At 40.5% G+C, this 23,472-nt stretch overlaps 1 protein-coding gene across 1 annotated transcript in view; it reads right to left on the reverse strand.

Annotated features, from left to right (window-relative positions):
• Positions 1 to 23,472, reverse strand: part of tut7 (terminal uridylyl transferase 7) — a 59,682-nt gene that overhangs the window by 13,665 nt on the left and 22,545 nt on the right. Inside the window, exons 15-24 of the mRNA XM_061981829.1 lie at positions 21,530 to 21,616; positions 21,323 to 21,423; positions 17,674 to 17,731; positions 17,465 to 17,568; positions 17,302 to 17,391; positions 17,106 to 17,219; positions 12,387 to 12,464; positions 12,132 to 12,309; positions 8,296 to 8,343; positions 8,110 to 8,201 (exon numbers count right to left, since the gene is read on the reverse strand). Of these exons, the coding sequence (XP_061837813.1) occupies positions 8,110 to 8,201; positions 8,296 to 8,343; positions 12,132 to 12,309; positions 12,387 to 12,464; positions 17,106 to 17,219; positions 17,302 to 17,391; positions 17,465 to 17,568; positions 17,674 to 17,731; positions 21,323 to 21,423; positions 21,530 to 21,616 (950 nt within the window). The remainder of the gene's footprint in view (positions 1 to 8,109; positions 8,202 to 8,295; positions 8,344 to 12,131; positions 12,310 to 12,386; positions 12,465 to 17,105; positions 17,220 to 17,301; positions 17,392 to 17,464; positions 17,569 to 17,673; positions 17,732 to 21,322; positions 21,424 to 21,529; positions 21,617 to 23,472) is intronic.

Genomic DNA, 23,472 nt, shown 5'->3' on the forward strand with positions numbered 1-23,472 from the left:
TTGAGCGCGTTCCACCCAAACAAGGCCACCGGCCTTGACAATATCCCCTCCAGATTCCTCAGGGACTCTGCCTCCATCATTGCCCCGATCATCACGCACATAATAAACCTATCAATTACACAAGGCCAAGTACCAAAAGATTTTAAGATAGCAAGAGTAACTCCCCTCTTTAAAAAAGGAAGCAAATTGGAACCTGGCAACTACCGACCTGTTTCTATTCTCAGTTCCATTTCGAAAGTAATGGAGAAAATAGTTTATGAACAGGTCGATAGATACCTTGCCACTAATAAACTCATGTACAAATTCCAATCCGGCTTCAGAACTAACAACTCCACTGACACATGCCTTCTCTATCTGACCGACCACATCAAACATGAGGTGGACGCGGGCAAATACTGCGGCATGGTCATGCTGGACCTTCAGAAGGCCTTTGACACCGTTAACCACGCTATACTGTTGGATAAGCTCAGAGCAATCGGATTAAACAAAACCTCATCGAGCTGGATGCAATCTTACTTGGAGGGGAGGGAGCAGGTGGTAGAGGTGAACGGCACCGTGTCCCTCCCTCCCTCTCAGTGAGCTGTGGAGTCCCTCAAGGCAGTGTATTGGGGCCTTTACTGTTCCTAATATACATAAACGACTTGTCATCGGCATGCGACTGTGAATTGTTCTTGTTTGCGGATGACTCGGCCTTGCTGGTATCAGACATGGACAAGTCACACGTGGAGAAAATCCTCAGTGCTGAACTCTGTAGAACATGCACCTGGCTCGCTGACAACAAGCTATCCATACACTTGGGTAAAACGGAATGCATCCTATTTGGGTCCCACATCAACCTTAAGAAAGTCAATGACTTCACTATAAAAGTGGATGACATTGTTATCACCAGGAAAGATGAGGTCACCTACCTAGGTTCCATTCTAGAGGCTAATCTTTCCTGTGATAAAATGGCAACCAAGGTAATCAAAAAGGTCAACCAACGAACGAGATTTCTCTATAGAATCTCCTCTCTGGTCAACAAAAGCACCATGAGGATTCTGGCGGGAACTCTCGTTCAACCATTTTTCGTTACGCATGCACCTCCTGGTACCCTAGCACCTCCAAAACCCTCAAATCTAAACTCCAAACATCCTAGAACAAGCTAGTCAGATTACTTCTAGACCTCCACCCCAGATCCCACCTCACTCCTACCCACTTCTCCAAAGTGGGCTGGTTCAGGGTGGAGGACAGAGTAAAACAACTTGCACTGAGCCTAGTCTATAAAATCCGCTACACCTCCCTGATACCGAAGTACATGTCAAACTACTTCCTTAACGTAAATGACCGCCATAACCACAACACCAGGGGGAGCTCCACTAACCGCGTTAAACCCAGATTCTGAACTAACAAAGGTCTTAACTCATTCTCTTTCTATGCCACATCAATGTGGAATGCGCTCCCAACCGGTATAAAAGAAAGTGCATCTCTATCGTCCTTCAAAACCGCAAGGAAATGCAGATTTTCTCTCTCTCTCTCCCCATATCCTACCAAGTCAAACCTACACTGTTCCAATATCCATTTCTCTGTTCTCGATTGTTGATGACTGATGATAACAACTTACTAATAGAAGTCTCAATCAATCAATCAATCAATCAGAACCCTTAGCTGCAAAAATAAGAAGTGTAAATAATATTCATGGTATAAAAATTGGCTCTCAGTATAATAAGCTATCGATGTATTGTAACCACATAATTCTCTACCTGTCACATGTTAACTCCTCTCTTCACTATATCAATATTGGCATCACTGAATATGGCTGTTTATCAGGGTATAAAGTCCATCCATCCATCCATCCATCCATCTTCTTCCGCTTATCCGAGGTCGGGTCGCGGGGGCAGCAGCCTAAGCAGGGAAGCCCAGACTTCCCTCTCGCCAGCCACTTCGTCCAGCTCTTCCTGTGGGACCCCGAGGCGTTCCCAGGCCAGCCGGGAGACATAGTCTTCCCAACGTGTCCTGGGTCTTCCCCGCGGCCTCCTACCGGTCGGACGTGCCCTAAACACCTCCCTAGGGAGGCGTTCGGGTGGCATCCTGACTAGATGCCCGAACCACCTCATCTGGCTCCTCTCGATGTGGAGGAGCAGCGGCTTTACTTTGAGCTCCCCCCGGATGGCAGAGCTTCTCACCCTATCTCTAAGGGAGAGCCCCGCCACCAGGCGGAGGAAACTCATTTCGGCCGCTTGTACCCGTGATCTTGTCCTTTCGGTCATAACCCAAAGCTCATGACCATAGGTGAGGATGGGAACGTAGATCGCTTCACACTCAGCTGCGAACCGATCCAGTGAGAGCTGAAGATCCTGGCCAGATGAAGCCATCAGGACCACATCATCTGCAAAAAGCAGAGACCTAATCCTGCAGCCACCAAACCAGATCCCCTCAACGCCTTGACTGCGCCTAGAAATTCTGTCCATAAAAGTTATGAACGGAATCGGTGATAAAGGGCAGCCTTGGTGGAGTCCAACCCTCACTGGAAACGTGTCCGACTTACTGCCGGCAATGCGGACCAAGCTCTGGCACTGATCATACAGGGAGCGGACTGCCACAATCAGACAGTCCGATACCCCGTACTCTCTGAGCACTCCCCACAGGACTTCCCGAGGGACACGGTCGAATGCCTTCTCCAAGTCCACAAAACACATGTAGACTGGTTGGGCAAACTCCCATGCACCCTCAAGGACCCTGCCGAGAGTATAGAGCTGGTCCACAGTTCCACGACCAGGACGAAAACCACACTGTTCCTCCTGAATCCGAGGTTCGACTATCCGGCGTAGCCTCCTCTCCAGTACACCTGAATAGACCTTACCGGGAAGGCTGAGGAGTGTGATCCCACGATAGTTAGAACACACCCTCCGGTTCCCCTTCTTAAAGAGAGGAACCACCACCCCGGTCTGCCAATCCAGAGGTACCGCCCCCGATGTCCACGCGATGCTGCAGAGTCTTGTCAACCAAGACAGCCCCACAGCATCCAGAGCCTTAAGGAACTCCGGGCGGTTCTTATCTACCCTCGGGGCCTTGCCACCGAGGTGCTTTTTAACTACCTCAGCAACCTCAGCCCCAGAAATAGGAGAGCCCACCACAGACTCCCCAGGCACTGCTTCCTCATAGGAAGACGTGTTGGTGGGATTGAGGAGGTCTTCGAAGTATTCCCTCCACCAATCCACAACATCCGCAGTCGAGGTCAGCAGAACACCATCCTCGCCATACACGGTGTTGATAGTGCACTGCTTCCCCTTCCTGAGGCGGCAGATGGTGGTCCAGAATTGCTTCGAAGCCGTCCGGAAGTCGTTTTCCATGGCTTCCCGAACTCCTCCCATGTCCGAGTTTTTGCCTCTGCGACCGCTGAAGCCGCACACCGCTTGGCCTGTCGGTACCTGTCCGTTGCCTCAGGAGTCCTATGAGCCAAAAGAACCCGATAGGACTCCTTCTTCAGCTTGACAGCATCCCTCACCGCCGGTGTCCACCAACGGGTTCTAGGATTACCGCCACAACAAGCACCAACTACCTTGCGGCCACAACTCCAATCAGCCGCCTCGACAATAGAGGCGCGGAACATGGTCCATTCGGACTCAATGTCCAGCACCTCCCTCGTGACATGTTCAAAGTTCTTCCGGAGTTGGGAATTGAAACTCTCTCTGACAGGAGACTCTGCCAGACGTTCCCAGCAAACCCTCACAATGCGCTTGGGCCTGCCAGGTCTGTCCGGCATCCTCCCCCACCATCGCAGCCAACTCACCACCAGGTGGTGATCGGTAGAAAGCTCTGCCCCTCTCTTCACCCGAGTGTCCAAAACATGAGGCCGCAAATCCGATGACACAACTACAAAGTCGATCATGGCACTGCGGCCTAGGGTGTCCTGGTGCCAAGTGCACATATGGACAGCCTTATGTTTGAACATGGTGTTCGTTATGGACAATCCGTGACGGGCACAAAAGTCCAATAACAAAACACCGCTCGGGTTCAGATCCGGGCAGCCATTCTTCCCAATCACGCCTCTCCAGGTTTCACTGTCGCTGCCAACATGAGCATTAAAGTCCCCCAGCAGAACGAGGGAATCACCCGGGGGAGCACTCTCAAGTGCTACCTCGAGTGAATCCAAGAAGGGTGGGTACTCTGAGCTGCGGTTTGGCGCGTAAGCGCAAACCACAGTCAGGACCCGTTCCCCCACCCGAAGGCGGAGGGAAGCTACCCTCTCGTCCACCGGGTTGAACTCCAACGTGCAGGCTCTGAGCCGGGGGGAAACAAGAATTGCCACCCCAGCCCGTCGCCTCTCACTGCCGGCAACGCCAGAGTGGAAGAGAGTCCAGCCCCTCTCGAGAGAACTGGTTCCAGAGCCCTTGCTGTGCGTCGAAGTGAGTCTGACTATATCTAGCCGGAACTTCTCCACCTCGCGCACTAGCTCAGGCTCCTTCCCCCCCAGCGAGGTGACGTTCCACGTCCCAAGAGCTAGCTTCTGTAGCCGAGGATCGGACCGCCAAGTGCCCTGCCTTCGGCTGCCGCCCAGCTCACATCGCACCCGACCTCTATGACCCCTGCTATGGGTGGTGAGCCCATTGGAGGGGGGACCAACGTTGCCTGTTCGGGCTGTGCCCGGCCGGGCCCCATGGGGACAGGCCCGGCCACCAGGCGCTCGACATCGTGCCCCACCTCCGGACCTGGCTCCAGAGGGGGGCCCCGGTGACCCGCGTCCGGGCGAGGGAAATCTGGGTCCTTTGTTTTTATTTGTCATGGAGGTCTTCGATATAAAGTCAACTGGGACAAATGTGAAATATTACCACTTACCGGTAATAAACACTGCAAGAAATCACAAGTTCAGAACTCCAAAATTAAATGGAAAGATGCAGAAATCATATATCTAGGACTACACATTACACCAAACCTTTATACAAGCAGAGATCTAAATCTTAAACATTTAAAAAATAAGATAGAATCCAAAATGGAGCGCTTGTCACGTCTCCAAATATACTTTGGGGTCGGGTGAACATAGTAAAATGAGTATACTGCCAGCAGTTAATTATATACTGAAAATGATGCATGTCCTAATTAATTAAAGTTGGTTTAAGAAAATACATACAATGATATCACATTTTATATGGTGTGGAAAGAAGGCCAATTGTTCATACTTAAGGTTGTCTTGTACACAAGATAAAAGGAGAACTACAATTACCAAACTTTTTACATTATTATATCTCCTTCGGTTGTGAACAAGCAAGCCACTTATTTCATTCTTCTGCAGATAAGGACTGGATCAACATAGAAAAAAATATGTTAATCAATTTGGACATTGATGTGGGGAGTTTATATTATATTAAAAAATACCTAATGAATTGAGGCAGAGCCAAATAGAAGCCACCTTTAACATTCTAAAACTGTGTCAGAAAATACTAGGAATCAAGTCAATGACATCTGTAAATCAACCGCTTTGGTACAATCCTAATATTATCATTAATAAAATGTGGTTAAATGGACAACATGGAAAGACAGAGGTATTACTAAACCTCATCATATTATTAATAAAAACTCTTTTAAACTGTTCAATGATTTAGTTGATCAATATAATGTACCCAGAAATCATTTTTTTTTAATTTTATCTCTTTAAAACAAGCTGTAAATAAATGCATATCCTCTGAAAGTATGTCTTTAAATAGCTATGAACTGGAAGATGCACTTTTTAATCAAGATACATTTAAGAAAGTAATTAAACTATTTTATGGAATAATAAATGAAAACCACACTAGAAATGCAAATAATGCATGTGTTCGGAAATGGATGATGGACTTAAACATTTTAGATGAAAGATACATATCATGGAATGATATTTGGAAAAATGCCAATAAGCCCTTTAGAAGCATTAAAGATAAGCTGACTCAATTTAAGATATTGAATAAATTGTATTTTACATCTTCTCAGCTGTTTAAAATTGGTGTAGTAGATAGCAAGCTACAGTATGTATGAAGTGTCGGGCAGCCGAGGCAACTCTTGTTCATTTATTGTGGGAATGTCAGAGAATAAGAGAGTTAAGGTTGAAAACAACAAAAGAAGCAATCACAGTCCTTAATATAAATATCCCAATGACACTGCAAACTTGTATTTTTGGGGATCTCCATCAATTTAGTAACGTGTCATCAAAGAGTAAAAATGCATTTCTTTCAATATGCATAATAACAAAAAGGGTAATATTAAAAAAATGGATAGATGTTGATAGTCCAACTCATACTGACTGGTATACACAAGCTATGGAGATGATATTAGAAAAAACTGCATTTAGTTTAGATAATAATGAGTCATATATTGGAATATGGGATCCATTATTTAAATTTGTTTTAACTATTAAATGAACCTAAAATATGACTTATTATATCATTGTGGAAAATATTGGACACAATGTGTTGTCAAGTTTATGAGATGTGATACAAGTGTAAGCCACTGTGACACTATTGTTAATTTTTATTATTATTAATGTTTGTAATGATAATATCAATGAGGAATTTTTAATCACTGCTATGTTGAAATTGTTACTAATATTGATACTGTTGTTGATAATATTCATTTTTGTCTCACTACTTTTAAATTGTTCCGTGTCATGTTTGTGTGTCCTCAATTGCTCTGTTTATTGCTATTCTGAATGTTGCTGGGTCGGGTTTGGTTTTGAAATTGTATTGCATTATTATGGTATTGTTGTGTATTGTTTTCATTTAAAAAATAAATAAATAAATAAATCGTTTTTGAATCGAGAATCGTGTTGAATTGAAAAAAAATAATCGATTTTGAATCGAATCGTGACCCCAAGAATCGATTTTGAATCGAATCGTGGGACACCCAAAGATTCACATCCCTACTAATGAATCATATTCAGTACTATACAGCCTTTTTTTAACGGGCATGACGACACGTCGTCACGTCGTGACATTGCTGGTTTTACGAGCAGAGGAGCATGTTCGGCAACGCACACACGAATTGCTTACAAGCAGACGCAGTGTGCAGACAGAAAAGGGACAATGGACGCATTTTGGCTTAAAAACTGACGATCATTGTGAAGTTATAACACTGAAACGCCCTCAAGAAGGGGTGATTTAAGACATCCAGCCGCAGTCTGCAGTGTTTTAGCTACTTCTAAATCACTGATCCTCGCCTCCATTGTGACAAATAAAGTACGTTTCTCACAAGTATCATCCCTGCAGAACGAGGAATAGCTAAACTGCTTCACTACACAACGTAGCTCACCGGCGTCACAATGTAAAACAAATGCCATGGGTAGATCTACACCTGACATCCACTGTAATGATACCAAGTACAATAGCATATCTAGTCGATACTACTATGATTACATCAATATTTTTTTAGCTTCACAAAATCTTTTTTCGTTTAAAAAAAATATATATATTATGTTTATAAACTCAAGAAATACATTCCTGGACACATGAGGACTTTGAATATGACCAATGTATGATCCTGTAACTACTTGGTATCGGATCGATATCCAAATTTGTGGTGTCACCCAAAACTAATGTAAAGTATCAAACAACAGAAGAATAAGTGATTATTATATTTTAACAGGAGTGTAGATAGAAGATGTTAAAACAGAAAATAAGCAGATATTAACACAAAATGAACAAGTAGATTAATAATTCCTTTTCTACCGCTTGTCGTTCATAATTCTGGCAAAATAATATAATCTTAAAAGACAATATGTTACTGCATACGTCAGCAGACTAATTAGGAGCCTTTGTTTGCTTACTTACTAATAAAAGAAAAGTTGTCTCGTATGTTCACTATTTTATTTGAGGACAAAATTGCAATAATAAACATATGTTTAATGTACCACAGGATTTTTTGTTAAAATGAAGCCAATAATACAATTTTTTGTGGTCCCCTTTATTTAGAAAAGTATGGAAATACATTTTGGTACCGGTACCAAAATATTGGTATTGGGACAACCCGACTACTATAGTATTTACAGCTGCTCCTGGGGTATGCTGACTGTTACATGGGTGACACCCCTGCAGAACTAAGTTTCACACCTGAAAAAAAAGTCTGGACATGCCACTGGAAGGCTACAAGGTTAGAAATACCAACCATCCAACTGGGGTACTCAGGAGAAAAGACAGTCAAAGGGGTGCCAAACACTGTTCTGCCATTGATGAAAGCCTTCATGATGAAATTTGTCACTGCATTGATGACAATGAAAGAGCATACGTGAGAATAAAATGTAAGATATGGTAAAAAAATAAAAAATTGTGGAAATTAGCAATAGGACAATACTTTTCCTGGACAGGCCGGCACCAAGATTATGATTGAGGTCGAAAGGATCTGTAGTAGAAAAAGAGTCAGTTGACAAAACAAGTTAAGTTCAGAAAAAGTCCAACTATTAAAAGGGGTCATATTATGCAAAACCCACTGTACTTACCTTTTAGCCCCTGTTTTTGTGTATTTAGATCCACATACGTCCCATAAATTGGAATTCAAACTGGGGTTGCATGATTAATCAAAATCAATACAATATTGAGGTTTTAATTAGTGCAAGAGGCTGAGTTTTTTTTTTCTTCTCTCCGCCGTCATCCTGATTTGAGTGACAGACATGTTCGCCAATCAGAATTGCTGAGCCTCGCGTTTGTTCGTCTCTCGCTTAAACAGGAAGAGAGACATCTTATGCGTGCATCGCTCTCAGCACCCGAGTGTGTTTATTTAACTGTGGAATTAACTGAACAGAGTGAGACCTCTTTTCAGTCATTCACAATCTTTGTCTCGGCGGAGACTAGAGTGGGGCGCCGCTGTCAACACACTCACAGGACAGAGAGCCTCGAACTCGCTAGTGAGAAGTACTGCAAAGTAACAAAAATGAGGAGGAAAGAAATAGGATTACAAAGCCAAATGTCCTGTTGTGGGAATATTTCAGCGTCAAATCGCAGGGGCAATATGAGCCCATCAAGACGAACAAACGACTGAAAATGACGTTGTGATCACGTGATAGCAATACACAAAAAGACAACGTCCGAGCCCATTTTTGCACTTTAAAATGGTCAATATCTATTTAGGTAAAAAACTTTCTTTAAGAAAAAGGTCCATTTTATTTTTGGTTGTTTATTTATTTAGGATAACAAATGTATCTACATTCCAATTACAGTACAATGGTAAGCAATTCTACACTTTTTAAAATGTTATTAATGTAATGTGACCATATTTTCAGTATATTAGATGGAATTTTTAGGTAATAATTCCATCTAATTTACCAAAAATATGGTCTGATTACAAGAACATTTTAAAAAGTATATGAATAAGAAGACATAATGAACCTTTTTGAGCAAGCAATTCTAAAGTAATGAGAAATATGTGTATATCATTTTAAATGGTTACTTGCATTATTACATTATAAACACTGTATAGTTTGTATCTATTATTTCTACAGTTTAAAAGCATGATGTAGAAAAAAGCTCCGAGTCTGCATAAAGTCAAATATTTTTTAAAGTAAATTATTGCATATTGTTCTAACGTGTGGCATCTTAAGAGAAAAATATGTTGATTAACAGTTTAAAAGTAAAATGTCTTCCTTTACTCGTTTTTGCAATTAATGTATTTTTATCTAAATTAAAAAAAAAATTATAAATAAAATCGCAATTAGGTTTTTTCTCAAAATCGTGTGGCCCTAAATCGAACCATGGAGACGTGGCGGAGATATTAAGACAATTGTGACAGAGTTTGCCTTTGTGACGTCAGCGGATAACTTAATATATAGTGCATGTTTTATTAGAGATCTCTGCTCAAATTCGCCATTTTTATTTTCGTAATGGCGGTTATAGTACAAACAAAAATATCTCTACAGTGCGACCAGATGTGTATGGTATGTAATCATATATTCCTGTTTGGATGAAGAATTAATCATAATCCTAATGCAAACATTAAAAAAATTAAAATTAAAATTAAATAAAAAAATGGTGACACTAATAAGCGTCTTTTCGCTGAGTCAAGTTGGATGTCAACGTTGACCATCTTCTCAGTTTATGGCCACCACCTTCTCCTTTACGGGTGAGAAGCATGAGTTATAATCTAGAATTAACTTTTACCAACTCAGAGCCGATGCATCAGTTCAGTATGTCAATATAGCAGCATAAGCTAGTTACCGCTCTGTGATCACGACACCGCTAAAAGTAGTTTCTCAGCGTTAGCGCTTTTAGTAACAATATCGCTAACACTTGGTTAATATTTAGTTCATGAGATGTAAATGGAGCAATGTTGGCGGGTTTTGTATATTTATTTAGAGCGCTTTCTGGGCGCAGTACCGTATTTTCGGACTATAAGGTGCACTTAAAATCCTTTCATTTTCTCAAAACTCAACAGTGCGCCTTATAACCCGGTGCGCCTAATGTATGGAATAATTTTGGCTGTGCTTACCGACCTCTAAGTTATTTTATTTGGTACATGGTGAAATAAGTGTGACCAGTAGATGGCAGTCACACATAAGGGATATGTGTAGACTGCAATATGACTCAAGTAAACAACACCAAAATGTTATCATATATCAAAAATCTATCAAAATGTTTTAGTGCAACTTTGGTAAGCTATGAAACCACATCGCTTAATGGATTGTACTGTGCTTCAACATATGAGTATTATTATTGTGTGTGTATAAGGCAAGACATTATCTGGGGTTTTATTTTGCAATATTATGCAAAAGCAACTTTTCTTACCCTCTGGTACCTGCTGATCTGTATTTGGGATCTGCATAAGTCCTGAAAATTTGTGCGCGTCTAGCTTTGTAGTACGTGACACAGCGTAGTCAATAAGCTTCTTCTTTTTCTCTACCTTCTTGTTATGGGACATTCATCCTGTGCTGTTGCCATTTCCAATATAAAGAAGTGTAAAGTTCTTACTTATATCTGTCGGTAAACTCGACATGAGAGCGCTAAAAAATACCAGTGTAGTGAGTTTACATTATTCACCCAAGGAACATTAGTTATTCGAGAGTTCCGGTCGGACGGTTTTTCACGGGACACATTTCTGGCCTTGTTGTTGCACGAGTGAGCCACGGATGAAGAGATGCTGCTCCGTTATGGATTTAAGTAAAGTCTGAATGTCATTGAAACAGTTAGCTCCATCTTTCGACACTTCTTCCACTCCCGTCCTTGCATGCTACAACGCTACAACAAAGATGACGGAGAAAAGACCCTGCCGAAAGTGAGCCACGTAAATAAGACCGCCCACAAAACGGCGCATCCTGAACCGGAAAGCGGTTTGAAAATGATCAGTAAAATATAATCTATGCAACATTTTGACCAAAGAACCACCATTACATGTTATGTACACCAGTGGTCCCCAACCACTGGGCCGCACAAGAAATTAAAAAAAAAAATTAAAAAAAACTTTTTTTTTTTAATTTATTACATCAACATAAAAAACACAAGATACACTTACAATTAGTACCAACCCAAAAAAAACACCCTCCCCCATTTACACTCATTCGCACAAAAGGGTTGTTTCTTTCTGTTATTAATATTTCTGGTTCCTACATTATATATCAATATAGATCAATACAGTATGTAGGGATACAGTCCGTAAGCACACGATTGTATTTTTTATGACAAAAAAATAAATAAAAAATAAATACAATAATCCCACCCCGGTTTTCCATTTTCAAGCGTTGACCGGTCCGCAGTTACAAAAAGGTTGGGGACCACTGATGTACACCACAAGGAAGTGTTTTCAATTTAGAAAAAAAAGATAATATGACCCCTTTAACGCCCTATAATCCAGTACGCTTTTTGTATGAAAATAGACCTGACTAGACCCGCTCATCGGCAGTGCGCCTTATAATCCGGTGTGCCCTATGGTCCGGAAAATACGGTACTCTTGTTAGCCACTTATTATTATGGCGTGTGTATAAGGAAAGTGCACGAGTCCGCCTTTGTAGTCCATGCAGACACCGTAGTCAATAAGCTTTTACAATTTAGAATGCATAAAAAAAGAAAAACTTGTGTTCTTGTCTGACGTAAGAATTGTGAATGCTAGGCAAAATTCCCCAAAAAGCTCAGTTCCCATGGCAGAAAAGTCTGTGACAACAGTCAAACTTGTAGACACTGGTTACTACTGTGGCATACACTGACCTTCAATGACAATGTATTTGGATGTCCACTGCTTGTTGAAAGTGGTGAGCAGGGCTTTCTGGCGGATGCACACAACATGCTCTTTAAAGTCAAAGTCCTCTGTGTAGAAGCGGAGCATGCCTAGCCACAGTTCCCCCACCGTCTCCGTGTTTTTGCCGCCTTGTGGCCACCGAGCGGGCTGCGGACCGAGCAACAATGAAAGTGTTATACATCGAGGTCCTTTGTGCAACGTGCACACCAACACCAGATACGCACCAATTCTGTTAAATCGTCAAAGAAATACACATTCCAGCCGTCCACCAACACCTCAGGCTTCACGTCTGCATCATAGAGCTGCAAATATGACACATTTAGGTAAAAAGTGGAAGAGTGGGTTAAAAAACGAACAATAATGACCGTTACCAGTTAGTCTTCAAACATTTTGTTAGACTAATATTGAATTAAGACAAGGGCTGGGAGATGATATGATCGAATGATGTGTAGAATTTCAGGTTGATTACAGCACTTTTTTTGCCTCCCGCATATTGTGATCACGACAAACAGTGTTCCCGACATCTACAAAGCTAATTGCAGAGCTCTAGACAGTACAGACACTCAACAACGGCAAATTATTTGCGGATTATAATTACTGGTTTGCTTAAAATATTTTCAGAATCAGAATCAGAAATACTTTATTAATCCCTGATGGGAAATTAAAATTTTCAGCACAATCCCATTCAAGAGCAGACAAGGATCGCTGACAGGTCTGCCAACTTCCGGCGCCCCTTACAAAAAAGGTGAGAAACAGGTAAACAATTAAGTGAAATTACATAATGTCCCACAGCACACCAAACAATATCTCACGGTACACTAGTGTGCCGCGGCACAGTGGTTGAAAAACACTGAATTATAGTGATCAGCTGTAGACGTATCAACTCTATCAAACATAGCGGAAAAGTCTGTGACTACAGTCAATGAGAGTCGACCTTTTCCCACTCCACCTCCGGTTGTAAGCAGTGTTGGGACTAACGCGTTACAAAGTAACGCGTTACTGTAACGCCGTTAGTTTCGGCGGTAACTAGTAATCTAACGCGTTATTTTTTTTATATTCAATAACTCAGTTACCGTTACTACATGATGCGTTACTGCGTTATTTTACGTTACTTTTTATGTAGTATCGGCTAGAAACTGAGGATCTGAGTGTGTTTTATTCCAGCGAAGCAAAGACGTGCTTCTGATTCTTCCTCTGCGCTCTCTGTGTGTGCGTGTGACTGTGTGTCTGAGTGTGGGAAGGGGAGGGGAGGGGAGGGGAGGGGGGTGCGCAATACAACCGTTGGCCAACAAAAAAGTAACCACAGAACACTATACGCCTATACGGTATAGTGTTCTGTGGTTACTTTTTGGTTGGCCAAGCGGACGTGACGACAGGCTGTCCCCACTCAGATCCGCACAGACCGGGAGGGGGCGTGCCTTAAGTCCGGTTGGAAATCGGCAGAAATTTGGAGAATGGTTGTCCCAGGGAGAGGCAGTGAAATTCGGGAGGGTTGGCAAGTATGAGATATTCTCACTTCTTTTCTTTTGTCGAGCACAAAGAAAAGAACATTTTAGTTAAATGTAAGTTGTGTCTTGGATCAAAGATCCCGTCTACTGCCCAAAAGAACAATTCAAATCTGCCTGGTTAGGCTCTGTGTATGTCACGTGTGCCTTCCTTAGGTGAAGCCAGCTTTACAGCTATGTTGTTGATTGATTGATTGATTGAAACTTTTATTAGTAGATTGCACAGTACAGTACATATTCCGTACAATTGACCACTAAATGGTAACACCCAAACAAGTTTTTTAACTTGTTTAAGTCGGGGTCCAGATACAGATATATACTATCAAATATATACTAACATCATAATACAGTCATCACACAAGATAATCATCAGGGTATATACATTGAATTATTTACATTATTTACAATCCGGGGTGTGGGATCAACAATTGCATCATCAGAGAAATGGACATTGAAACAGTGTAGGACTGACTTGGTAGGATATGTACAGCAAGTAGTGGACACAGAGAGAGAGATCAGAAAGTATAAGAAAAAGTGTCTACATTTGATTATTTACAATCCGAAGAGGTATTATGTGGAAGGGAGGGTGTTAGTTTAGGGTTATAGTTGCCTGGAGATGTTCTTTTAGTGCAGTTTTGAAGGAGGATAGAGATGCCCTTTCTTTTACACCTGTTGGGAGTGCATTCCATATTGAAGTGGCATAGAAAGAGAATGAGTTAAGACCTTTATTAGTTCGGAATCTGGGTTTAACGTGGTTAGTGTTAGTGTTATTATGCTGTTTGTTACTTATGTATGTTATGTTGCAGCTATTTAAAATAGTTTTGTCAATTTGTTCTGGCCTGAAATAAATTGGCCCTTTGAAACATATCTTTGTCTTTGTGTGTTGTATGTAGAGCACATTGCTTAGCAGAGTTCAGTGATGCAAATGTATGTCAAGTTGATCAACAGATTGTATTATTCTCCAGTGCAATAACAGTACTAAAATGAAGGCTAAAAGGGCATTAATGGGAGCTTTAAAAAAAAAAAAGTAGAAGAAGTAACTAAATAGTTACTTTTCACAGTAACGCATTACTTTTTGGTGTAAGTAACTGAGTTAGTAACTGAGTTACTTTTGAAATAAAGTAACTAGTAACTGTAACTAGTTACTGTTTTTCAGTAACTAACCCAACACTGGTTGTAAGTTACCGTGGAAGTAAAAACAGAATGATCACCGAGTCTGCACAACTGCTGCTAACACACAATAGCAGTTTATCCTCTACAAGTGGTGCAGCCTTTTGACCCATACTCTAACTGAAACTATTGTCAGAGATGATTAGAGGTGAGAATCTTTGGGCACCTCACAATTTGACCCGGTTCCGATTCTTGGGGTGATGATTCGATTCAAGATCAATTCAAACGGGTTCTCACAATGTATTTGCTATGACAACTATAATGAAACCTTTTCAAAACAGGTGACAAAATCTCCTTTTGGTTGCTGACTAATGACAAATACACACACCAAGTACCATAAATTCCAGACTCTAAGCTCTACTCTTTCCTACACTTTAAACCCTGCGGCTTAAGAGACGGTGCGACTAATTTATTATTTTTTCTTCGTTGCTGGCCATGATAAAAAAAGTTGTAAAATAACAACAAGCAAATACACTAAGGTGTTTTATTTGTGCTATGGCGCCATCTTTTGGACAAGTTCGGACACTGCAGGTACTGTCGTGTTGCATTGCCTTTCTGTTAGACTGAGCTTTCAAACCAGAAGTACAGTGCCGTTCAGTCTTCAAGTCATTCATAGCGTTTCTACTGGTATGGATTCTTCATTTATAACTCCAAGTTTTACAGTATAACTGTGACTGTTTATACTTACTAAACCGTCCCATGTGTGATGTCTGTAGGAGAGATTTCATGCATATTTGTATATGTACAGTATGTGTATATGTATGTTTGTACAGTGAATGTATAGAAAATTACATTTTAAAATGTCTTAATTATCCCCAACAGGACAATTTACCTTTGTTCTACAGTTGATTAGGGTTGTACGGTATAGCAGTACGAGTATAGTATCGCGGTACTAATAAATCAAAAACGGTACTACTATTATACTCTGTTTGAAAAGTACCAGTTCGCCATATATATATATTTTTATTTTTTTTACAGGCATGACGGCGCGTCTTCGTCACGTTGTGACATTGCTGATTTTACGAGCAGAGGAGCATGTTCGGCAGCGCACAATCATGGAGTACTTACAAGCAGACACAGTGTGTAGACAGAAAAGGGAGAATAGACGCATTTTGGCTTAAAAACTAAAGATAAAGGTGAAGCTATAACACTGAAACGCCCACAGGAAGAGGTGCTTTAAAACATGGCTGGCTAGCTAGCAGCTAACGTCCATCCACAGTCGGCATTGTTTTAGCTACTTCTAAATGACTAATCCTCGTCTCCATGGCGACAAATAAAGTACGTTTTTTTACAAGTATCGTCCCTGCAGGACGAGGAACAGCTAAACATGCTTCACTACACACCGTAGGAGGACACAATAGCTCACCGGCATTACAATGTAAACTGCCATGGGTGGATCTACCCCTGACATCCACTGTAATGATACCAAGTACAAGAGTGTAATCTAGTCGATACTACTATGATTACATCAATATTTTTTATTGTCACAAAATCTTTTTTTTAATTAATATTATATTCATAAATTCAGGAAATACGTCCCTGGACATATGAGAACTTAAATTATGATTAATGTATGACCTTGTAACTACTTGGTATCGGATCGATACCTAAATTTGTGGTATCATCCAAAACTAATGTAAAGTATCCAAACAACAGAAGAATAAGTGACTATTACATTTTAACAGAAGTGTAGATAGAACATGTTTATACGGGAAATAACCATATACTAACAGTAAATGAACAAGTGGATTAATAATCAATTTTTACAGCTTGTCCTTCATAATGTTGACAAAATAATAGAATGATAAATGACACAAGATGTTACTGCATACGTCAGCAGACATATTAGGAGACTTTGTTTGTTTACGTACTACTAAAAGACAAGTTGTCTTGTATGTTCACTATTTTATTAAAGGACACATTTGTTCTTTGATTGCAATAATAAACATATGTTTAATGTACCCTAAGATTTTTTGTAAAAATGAAGCCAACAATGCCATTTTTGTGGTCCCCTTTATTTCGAAAAGTATCGAAAAGTATCAAAATACATTTTGGTATCGAGACGACCCCACAGTTGACTACAAGTTTGAAAAATATCTGCTTTGTTATTTCGCAGTATGTTAAAAAAAAAATTGAACCAACTAATCAAGATTGGATGACATGAAAAAATGTATCCTCCCCCCCCCCAGATCGCCCAGCCCTAATTAAGGTGACGCAAATACTGACAAAACCAGAGACCAAAGTAAGCATGAAAAAATGTATGTTTACCTCTTGCAGTACAGGTATAAGAGGCGGATCCCTCTGCTGGAGGAAGAAGAGTACCATGAGAGTGTAGGCATAAGACGAGAGACTGCCACGTGACGCGTCCCCAATGTCGCACATCTGAAATGCAACACAGAAAAATTACAATCGTACAAAAAGCATCAAATGCTACATTCCAGCTTGTGTTGTGCAGCATACGAACCTTGGCAAACACCTTCATGACATAGCAGAGGATCTTCACCCTCCTGTCAATTGCGGCGTACAACGCCAGCAGGCGCGTGTTGTACAGAGCCTTGAGGAAGAAATGTTTCGATTGAAATTTTTTTATTAAATTGCTTATTTTATGGCGGGTGTGGATTTCCTACCAGTGTGTTGTAGAGGCTGATGTCTCCCTCCAGGCCGGTGCGAGCATGGTAGAACTTTACAATGGGGACTTTAGCTGTCGTGATGGGCAGAATGTTCTTCAAATCTGGAAGGATTATGATGAGATGAGTGGATGGCAACGTTCTATTTTGTGAAAAGTTGTTTGCCTGAACAATCAAATAATTTAAAGACGAAGATTGTTGCTTCATACCAGGGTGTTTCCTCAGAAGCTTGGCAAGACGTTCAATTACATTGATGCAGTCAACATCCTGTAGAGACATCGGATAGATTCAAAATAAAACATATTGCTACTTTTTTTTTTTTTTTTTTTTTACTTGCAACAAGAAAATCCTCTAAAGACACTTGCAGTACCTATTAATAGATACCAACCGATATGTTTTTTTCAGGACCAATGCCGAATATTAGTAGTCAAGGTGGCAAATAACTGAATTTTGGAACCAATATTAATTTGTAGAAAAAGTAAACAAAACATGAATAGTATACGTCAGTAAACGGCTAGACAAGGCTTTTTGCTGCTTTTTTAACATTATTTTCTAAGAAGCGTCTTATCGGTAGCGACTTAATTTTATGCGGCGCTAATGTTGTGGTTAATTTACCACCAAAAAACATCAGGGAATTTCACAAACACATTTACTACGTGAGTCTAATGATGTGGGTCAGAAGAGCATTAGCGTTTTGAATTATGGTAAATCTCGGAAAAATGGTAAAATATGGGATTTCTCTACATCACAAACTCTCGCCATCTACTCAATTTTATGGCAGTTCATGGAATTAATACAAAACCCAAAACTAGTGAAGTTGGCACGTTGTGTAAATCGTAAATAAAAACAGAATACAATGATTTGTAAATCCTTTTCAACCTATATTCAATTGAATTCCATTTAATGTTTGAATTTAGAAATGTTTTTTTTGTGCCAATAATCATTAACTTAGAATTTAATGGCAGCAACACATTGTAAAAAAGTTGTCACAGGGTCATTTTTACCACTGTGCTACATGGCCTTTACATTTAACAACACTTAGGAGACCCAATTTTTGAAGCTTTTCAGGTGGAACTATTTCCCATTCTTGCTTGATGTACAGCTTAAAGGGGAACATTATCACCAGACCTATGTAAGCGTCAATATATACCTTGATGTTGCAGAAAAAAGACCATATATTTTTTTAACCGATTTCCGAACTCTAAATGGGTGAATTTTGGCGAATTAAACGCCTTTCTATTATTCGCTCTCGGAGCGATGACGTCACAATGTGACATCACATCGGGAAGTAATCCGCCATTTTCTCAAACACATTACAAACACCGAGTCAAATCAGCTCTGTTATTTTCCATTTTTTCGACTGTTTTCCGTACCTTGGAGACATCATGCCTCGTCGGTGTTGTCGGGTGTAACAACACGAACAGGGACGGATTCAAGTTGCACCAGTGGCCCAAAGATGCAAAAGTGACAAGAAATTGGACGTTTGTTCCGCACACTTTACCGATGAAAGCTATGCTACGACAGAGATGGTAAGAATGTGTGGATATCCTGCGACACTCAAAGCAGATGCATTTCCAACGATAAAGTCAAAGAAATCTGCCGCCAGACCCCCAGGAAAAGAGAGCGGATGAGGGTATGTCTACAGAATATATTAATTGATCAAAACTGGGCTGTCTGCACTCTCAAAGTGCATGTTGTTGCCAAATGTATTTCATATGCTGTAAACCTAGTTCATAGTTGTTAGTTTCCTTTAATGCCAAACAAACACATACCAATCGTTGGTTAGAAGCCGATCGCCGAATTCGTCCTCGCTTTCTCCCGTGTCGCTGGCTGTCGTGTCGTTTTCGTCGGTTTCGCTTGCATACGGTTCAAACCGATATGGCTCAATAGCTTCAGTTTCTTCTTCAATTTCGTTTTCGCTACCTGCCTCCACACTACAACCATCCGTTTCAATACATGCGTAATCTGTTGAATCGCTTAAGCCGCTGAAATCCAAGTCTGAATCCGAGCTAATGTCGCTATAAACTTGCTGTTCTATCCGCCATGTTTGTTTGTATCGGCATCACTATGTGACGTCACAGGAAAATGGACGGGTGTATATAACGATGGTTAAAATCAGGCACTTTGAAGCTTTTTTTAGGGATATTGCGTGATGGGTAACATTTTGAAAAAAACTTCGAAAAATAAAATAAGCCACTGGGAACTGATTTTGAATGGTTTTAACCCTTCTGAAATTGTGATAATGTTCCCCTTTAAGTTGTTCAACAGTCCGGGGTCTCCGTTGTCGTATATTGCGCTTCATAATGCGCCACACATTTTCAATGGTAGACAGGTCTGGACTACAGGCAGGCCAGTCTAGTACCCGCACTCTTTTACTACGAAGCAAAGCTGTTGTAACACGTGGCTTGGCATTGTCTTGCTGAAATAAGCAGGAAAAGACGTTGTTGAAGAGGTTCATTTAGCCTACTGATGTGTATTTAAAAATACACATCAGTGGGCTAAATGAACAGCTTCAACATACTACGTAAAGCCATGGACAGCATAGTGTCAAATAATTCCGTTGTTTGGAACAACTGGAACACAAATTGGCCCGCTTCCGCAACCACCTGAGATTCACATTACGTTGAAAGAGTTGTTCCAACAAGCTTAGGGATAAAAAACCCAATTCCGACCACGAATGCGGAACGAATTGTAAGAAAGCACGAAATGCTTTGGTGAGAGATACGATGCACGGTGAACAAGATCAACAACATAGAACAGCAGTTAACTGAGAAAAGGCGTGGATTTAAACAATGTTTCCCCCTGGACATGGAAACCGAACAGATAATGAATGAACATCTACAACGTGAGCACGAGAAGGAAGACAACAACAAAATACCGTCATATCAGAAAACTTGAGAAGCTAACTTCAGCGAAAAAGGAGGAGGAACACACAGAAAAAAAAGAAAAATGGGTATGTAACCTTTCACAACGCTAATTAACAGCAATTGAAAACAAGGTGCTGTCTCGCGATCTTAACTTTGCCACAACCCCAATAAACATCCCATACGAAGAATTCATCATAGCAACAGAGATGCATGTCATAAATTAACAAATCAAGGTGACAAAGCGGGTTTGCGCAACGAGGTAGCAGGGATACTGAAGACTGCCAAAATAACACACAAAAACACCAGTAGGGAAGAATGGAAAGCTATACAGTTAATAGCCAAAGACAAACAATAAAAGTACTACCTGCAGACAAAGGAAGAACAACAGTCATTATGGACACAAAACAATATGAAAGCCAAATGATAGCTATGCTGGAGGATAAAGACACATATGAAGTTCTAAAAAAGGACCTGACAAGACAAAAAGAAAAAACTGAAGACTCTACTAAAACCATTAGTGGACGAGGGAAAAATAGACAAGGACAACTACAGTTTTTTAGTATTAACCGCCAGTATCACCCTCCAGAATATACGGCACCCCTAAAATACATAAAAAAGACGTTCCACTCTGCCCAATTGTTGACAGTATAGGCTCAATCACATACAACCTTTCGAAAGCCCTAGTCGAGATAATAAAACCTCTCCTAGGCCAGACAAAGCAACACTGCAAAAACTTTAAGTTCCTAAATTAATTGGAAAGAAAATTGGGTCTCCGCAAAAAGGAAACTTTCCTCACGCAGAGCAAACTGACTGGTTCTTGAGCAGTGGTTATAACTATCTATTTCACTATTTTTTATAAATATTGCTATCATGTGTGTATATGGTATCTGCTGATGTATACCAATAAAAAAGGCTGATGCCAATAGACGTCAGAATGCCAAATTAGTCGATCTCTACTTAATAGGATATTGTAAGTGGTGACATAACTTACATCGATGGTGTCCTGGCCGTCACGCACCATGCAGATGTCCAGGTCACTCTGTCGGAAGCCAAAACCATTTTTGGACGATCCAAACAGCTGCAGGCGAGCACCTGTTCAAACCAACAACAAAAAATCTAGTAGGGCAAACATTTGAGTTGCGAATCGAGTAACGGACCAGTTAAAAAATTAGAAAATGGCGATAAGAGTTTACTTCACCAGGGAACTGTCGTCTGACGAAGGTTTCCAGATCTTGAATGATGCACTCTCTAATCGTCAATTCCAAGTCATCTGGGGCAAAGTCCACTGGAAGGAGGGCACAAATCATACACTTCTGTCAAACTAGAGGATATCATTCATAAGTAAAACTAATTAATTTGAATGTTAATAAATAGGAGATACATATCGCATCATCTCTGATGAGTTACGGTTGGCTACATGATGATAACAAGGAAAGCAGTGAGAGCCAATTGTATCCAAAAAAAAGGTCAACTTGATGTATTGTAGAACTAAGACCTTTTGGGAAAACAATTCTTAAAGTTTTTCGGCGAAAGAGCAAATAGTTATTAATATCAGTGTGATTCTTCACATTTAAAATTTTTCGACTGACTATTAGTTTTATGTTTAGAATAAGCTGCGAGCCATTTGTAAAAATGACTACATTATTGGGCCCTGTTGATATTTTGAGTACTGATACAAATGAAAACAGAACATTAGTAGTGTACCAAGAATGAAATAAATGTATTCAGTGCATCATTAAGATATTGCGGGTTAACTTATTAGAGTTTAGTACAGTCGTCCCTCGTCACATAGCGCTTGGAAGTTTACGGCTTCAGTCTATTGCAGATTTTTTAATCATATTGTACTTATTTTGAGACTCAAATTAAGCTTTTTCAAGCAAAACAATGGCTACATGAGTAGTATTAGACACTAGATGAGACCAAAAATAGAGATGTGATGTTCGCAAACGAATCAAATGTATTGAACGGCTCTTTTCAAGTAAACGATTAGAACTGATTTGCAGTTGCAAGTCGTGTGTTTGGGAGCTGTTTTTTTATGCACATGCAGATACTAGAAAATGAGTCAGGGACCATAACATTTAGATTCACTTTTTACAATTATTTTTATTTGGATTCACTTTTCTGGTTAATTGTTCTGAAGTAGTTTATTCTTATTTATTTTATTTTTTCCTGCAATGTTAAAATGGTGTCGTGCAACCAACTTGTTTTTCGGTGAGGGAAACATTTTAAATAGTGATGTCACTGTCAAATCCAAGAGATATGGCACAGCCTTATGGAATGTTTACAATTAAAACACAACAAAAACCAAATTGTGGTCGATATTTCGATAATTCCCACCATTGGACTGTTATTCTGTTATTATTTGTATAGATTTAAATTATTCTGATCCATGTCTTATCTCATAATTTCTACCACTGATTGTTTACTTGATTAAAAATACAGTTTAAAACAAAAACTGTATTAACGAGCCAGTCATTTGAACGGCTTTTTGAAATGAACAGCTCCTCCCTTCAAAACCATTTTTAAAACTAAGAGTGCACTGTCCAGTATTATGGCCACTGATTGGCTCAGCTTCACACAGCATTACTATATTAGATCAAATAAGTGTAAAGGTGTGTGTGGGGGGTTTTATTTAATGTCTGGCGGACCATCATAATGTTTCAAACCGGATCTAGATCTAGAAGGTCTCATTTTTAGCAAGGTAAAAAAAAATATTTACATATTTCAAGGTTTTTCTTACAGCTGAGATAGGCTCCAGCACCCCCCGCGACTCCGAAATGGACAAGCGGTAGAAAATGGATGGATGTTTCATTGCAGTGACGTCAACTGAAGAGCCTGCTGTGCACTACCGCTTGCCACCACATCCATTTTCTACCGCTTATTCCCTTCGGGGTCGCGGGGGGCGCTGGAGCCTATCTCAGCTACAATCGGGCGGAAGGCGGGGTACACCCTGGACAAGTCCCCACCTCATCGCAGGGCCATCACAGATAGACAACATTCACACTCACATTCACACACCAGGGCCAATTTAGTGTTGCCAATCAACCTATCCCCAGGTGCATGTCTTTGGAGGTGGGAGGAAGCCGGAGTACCCGGAGGGAACCCACGCAGTCACGGGGAGAACATGCAAGCTCCACACAG

The sequence above is a fragment of the Nerophis lumbriciformis genome, linkage group LG24, assembly GCF_033978685.3.
Source record: "Nerophis lumbriciformis linkage group LG24, RoL_Nlum_v2.1, whole genome shotgun sequence".
NCBI lineage: Eukaryota > Metazoa > Chordata > Actinopteri > Syngnathiformes > Syngnathidae > Nerophis > Nerophis lumbriciformis.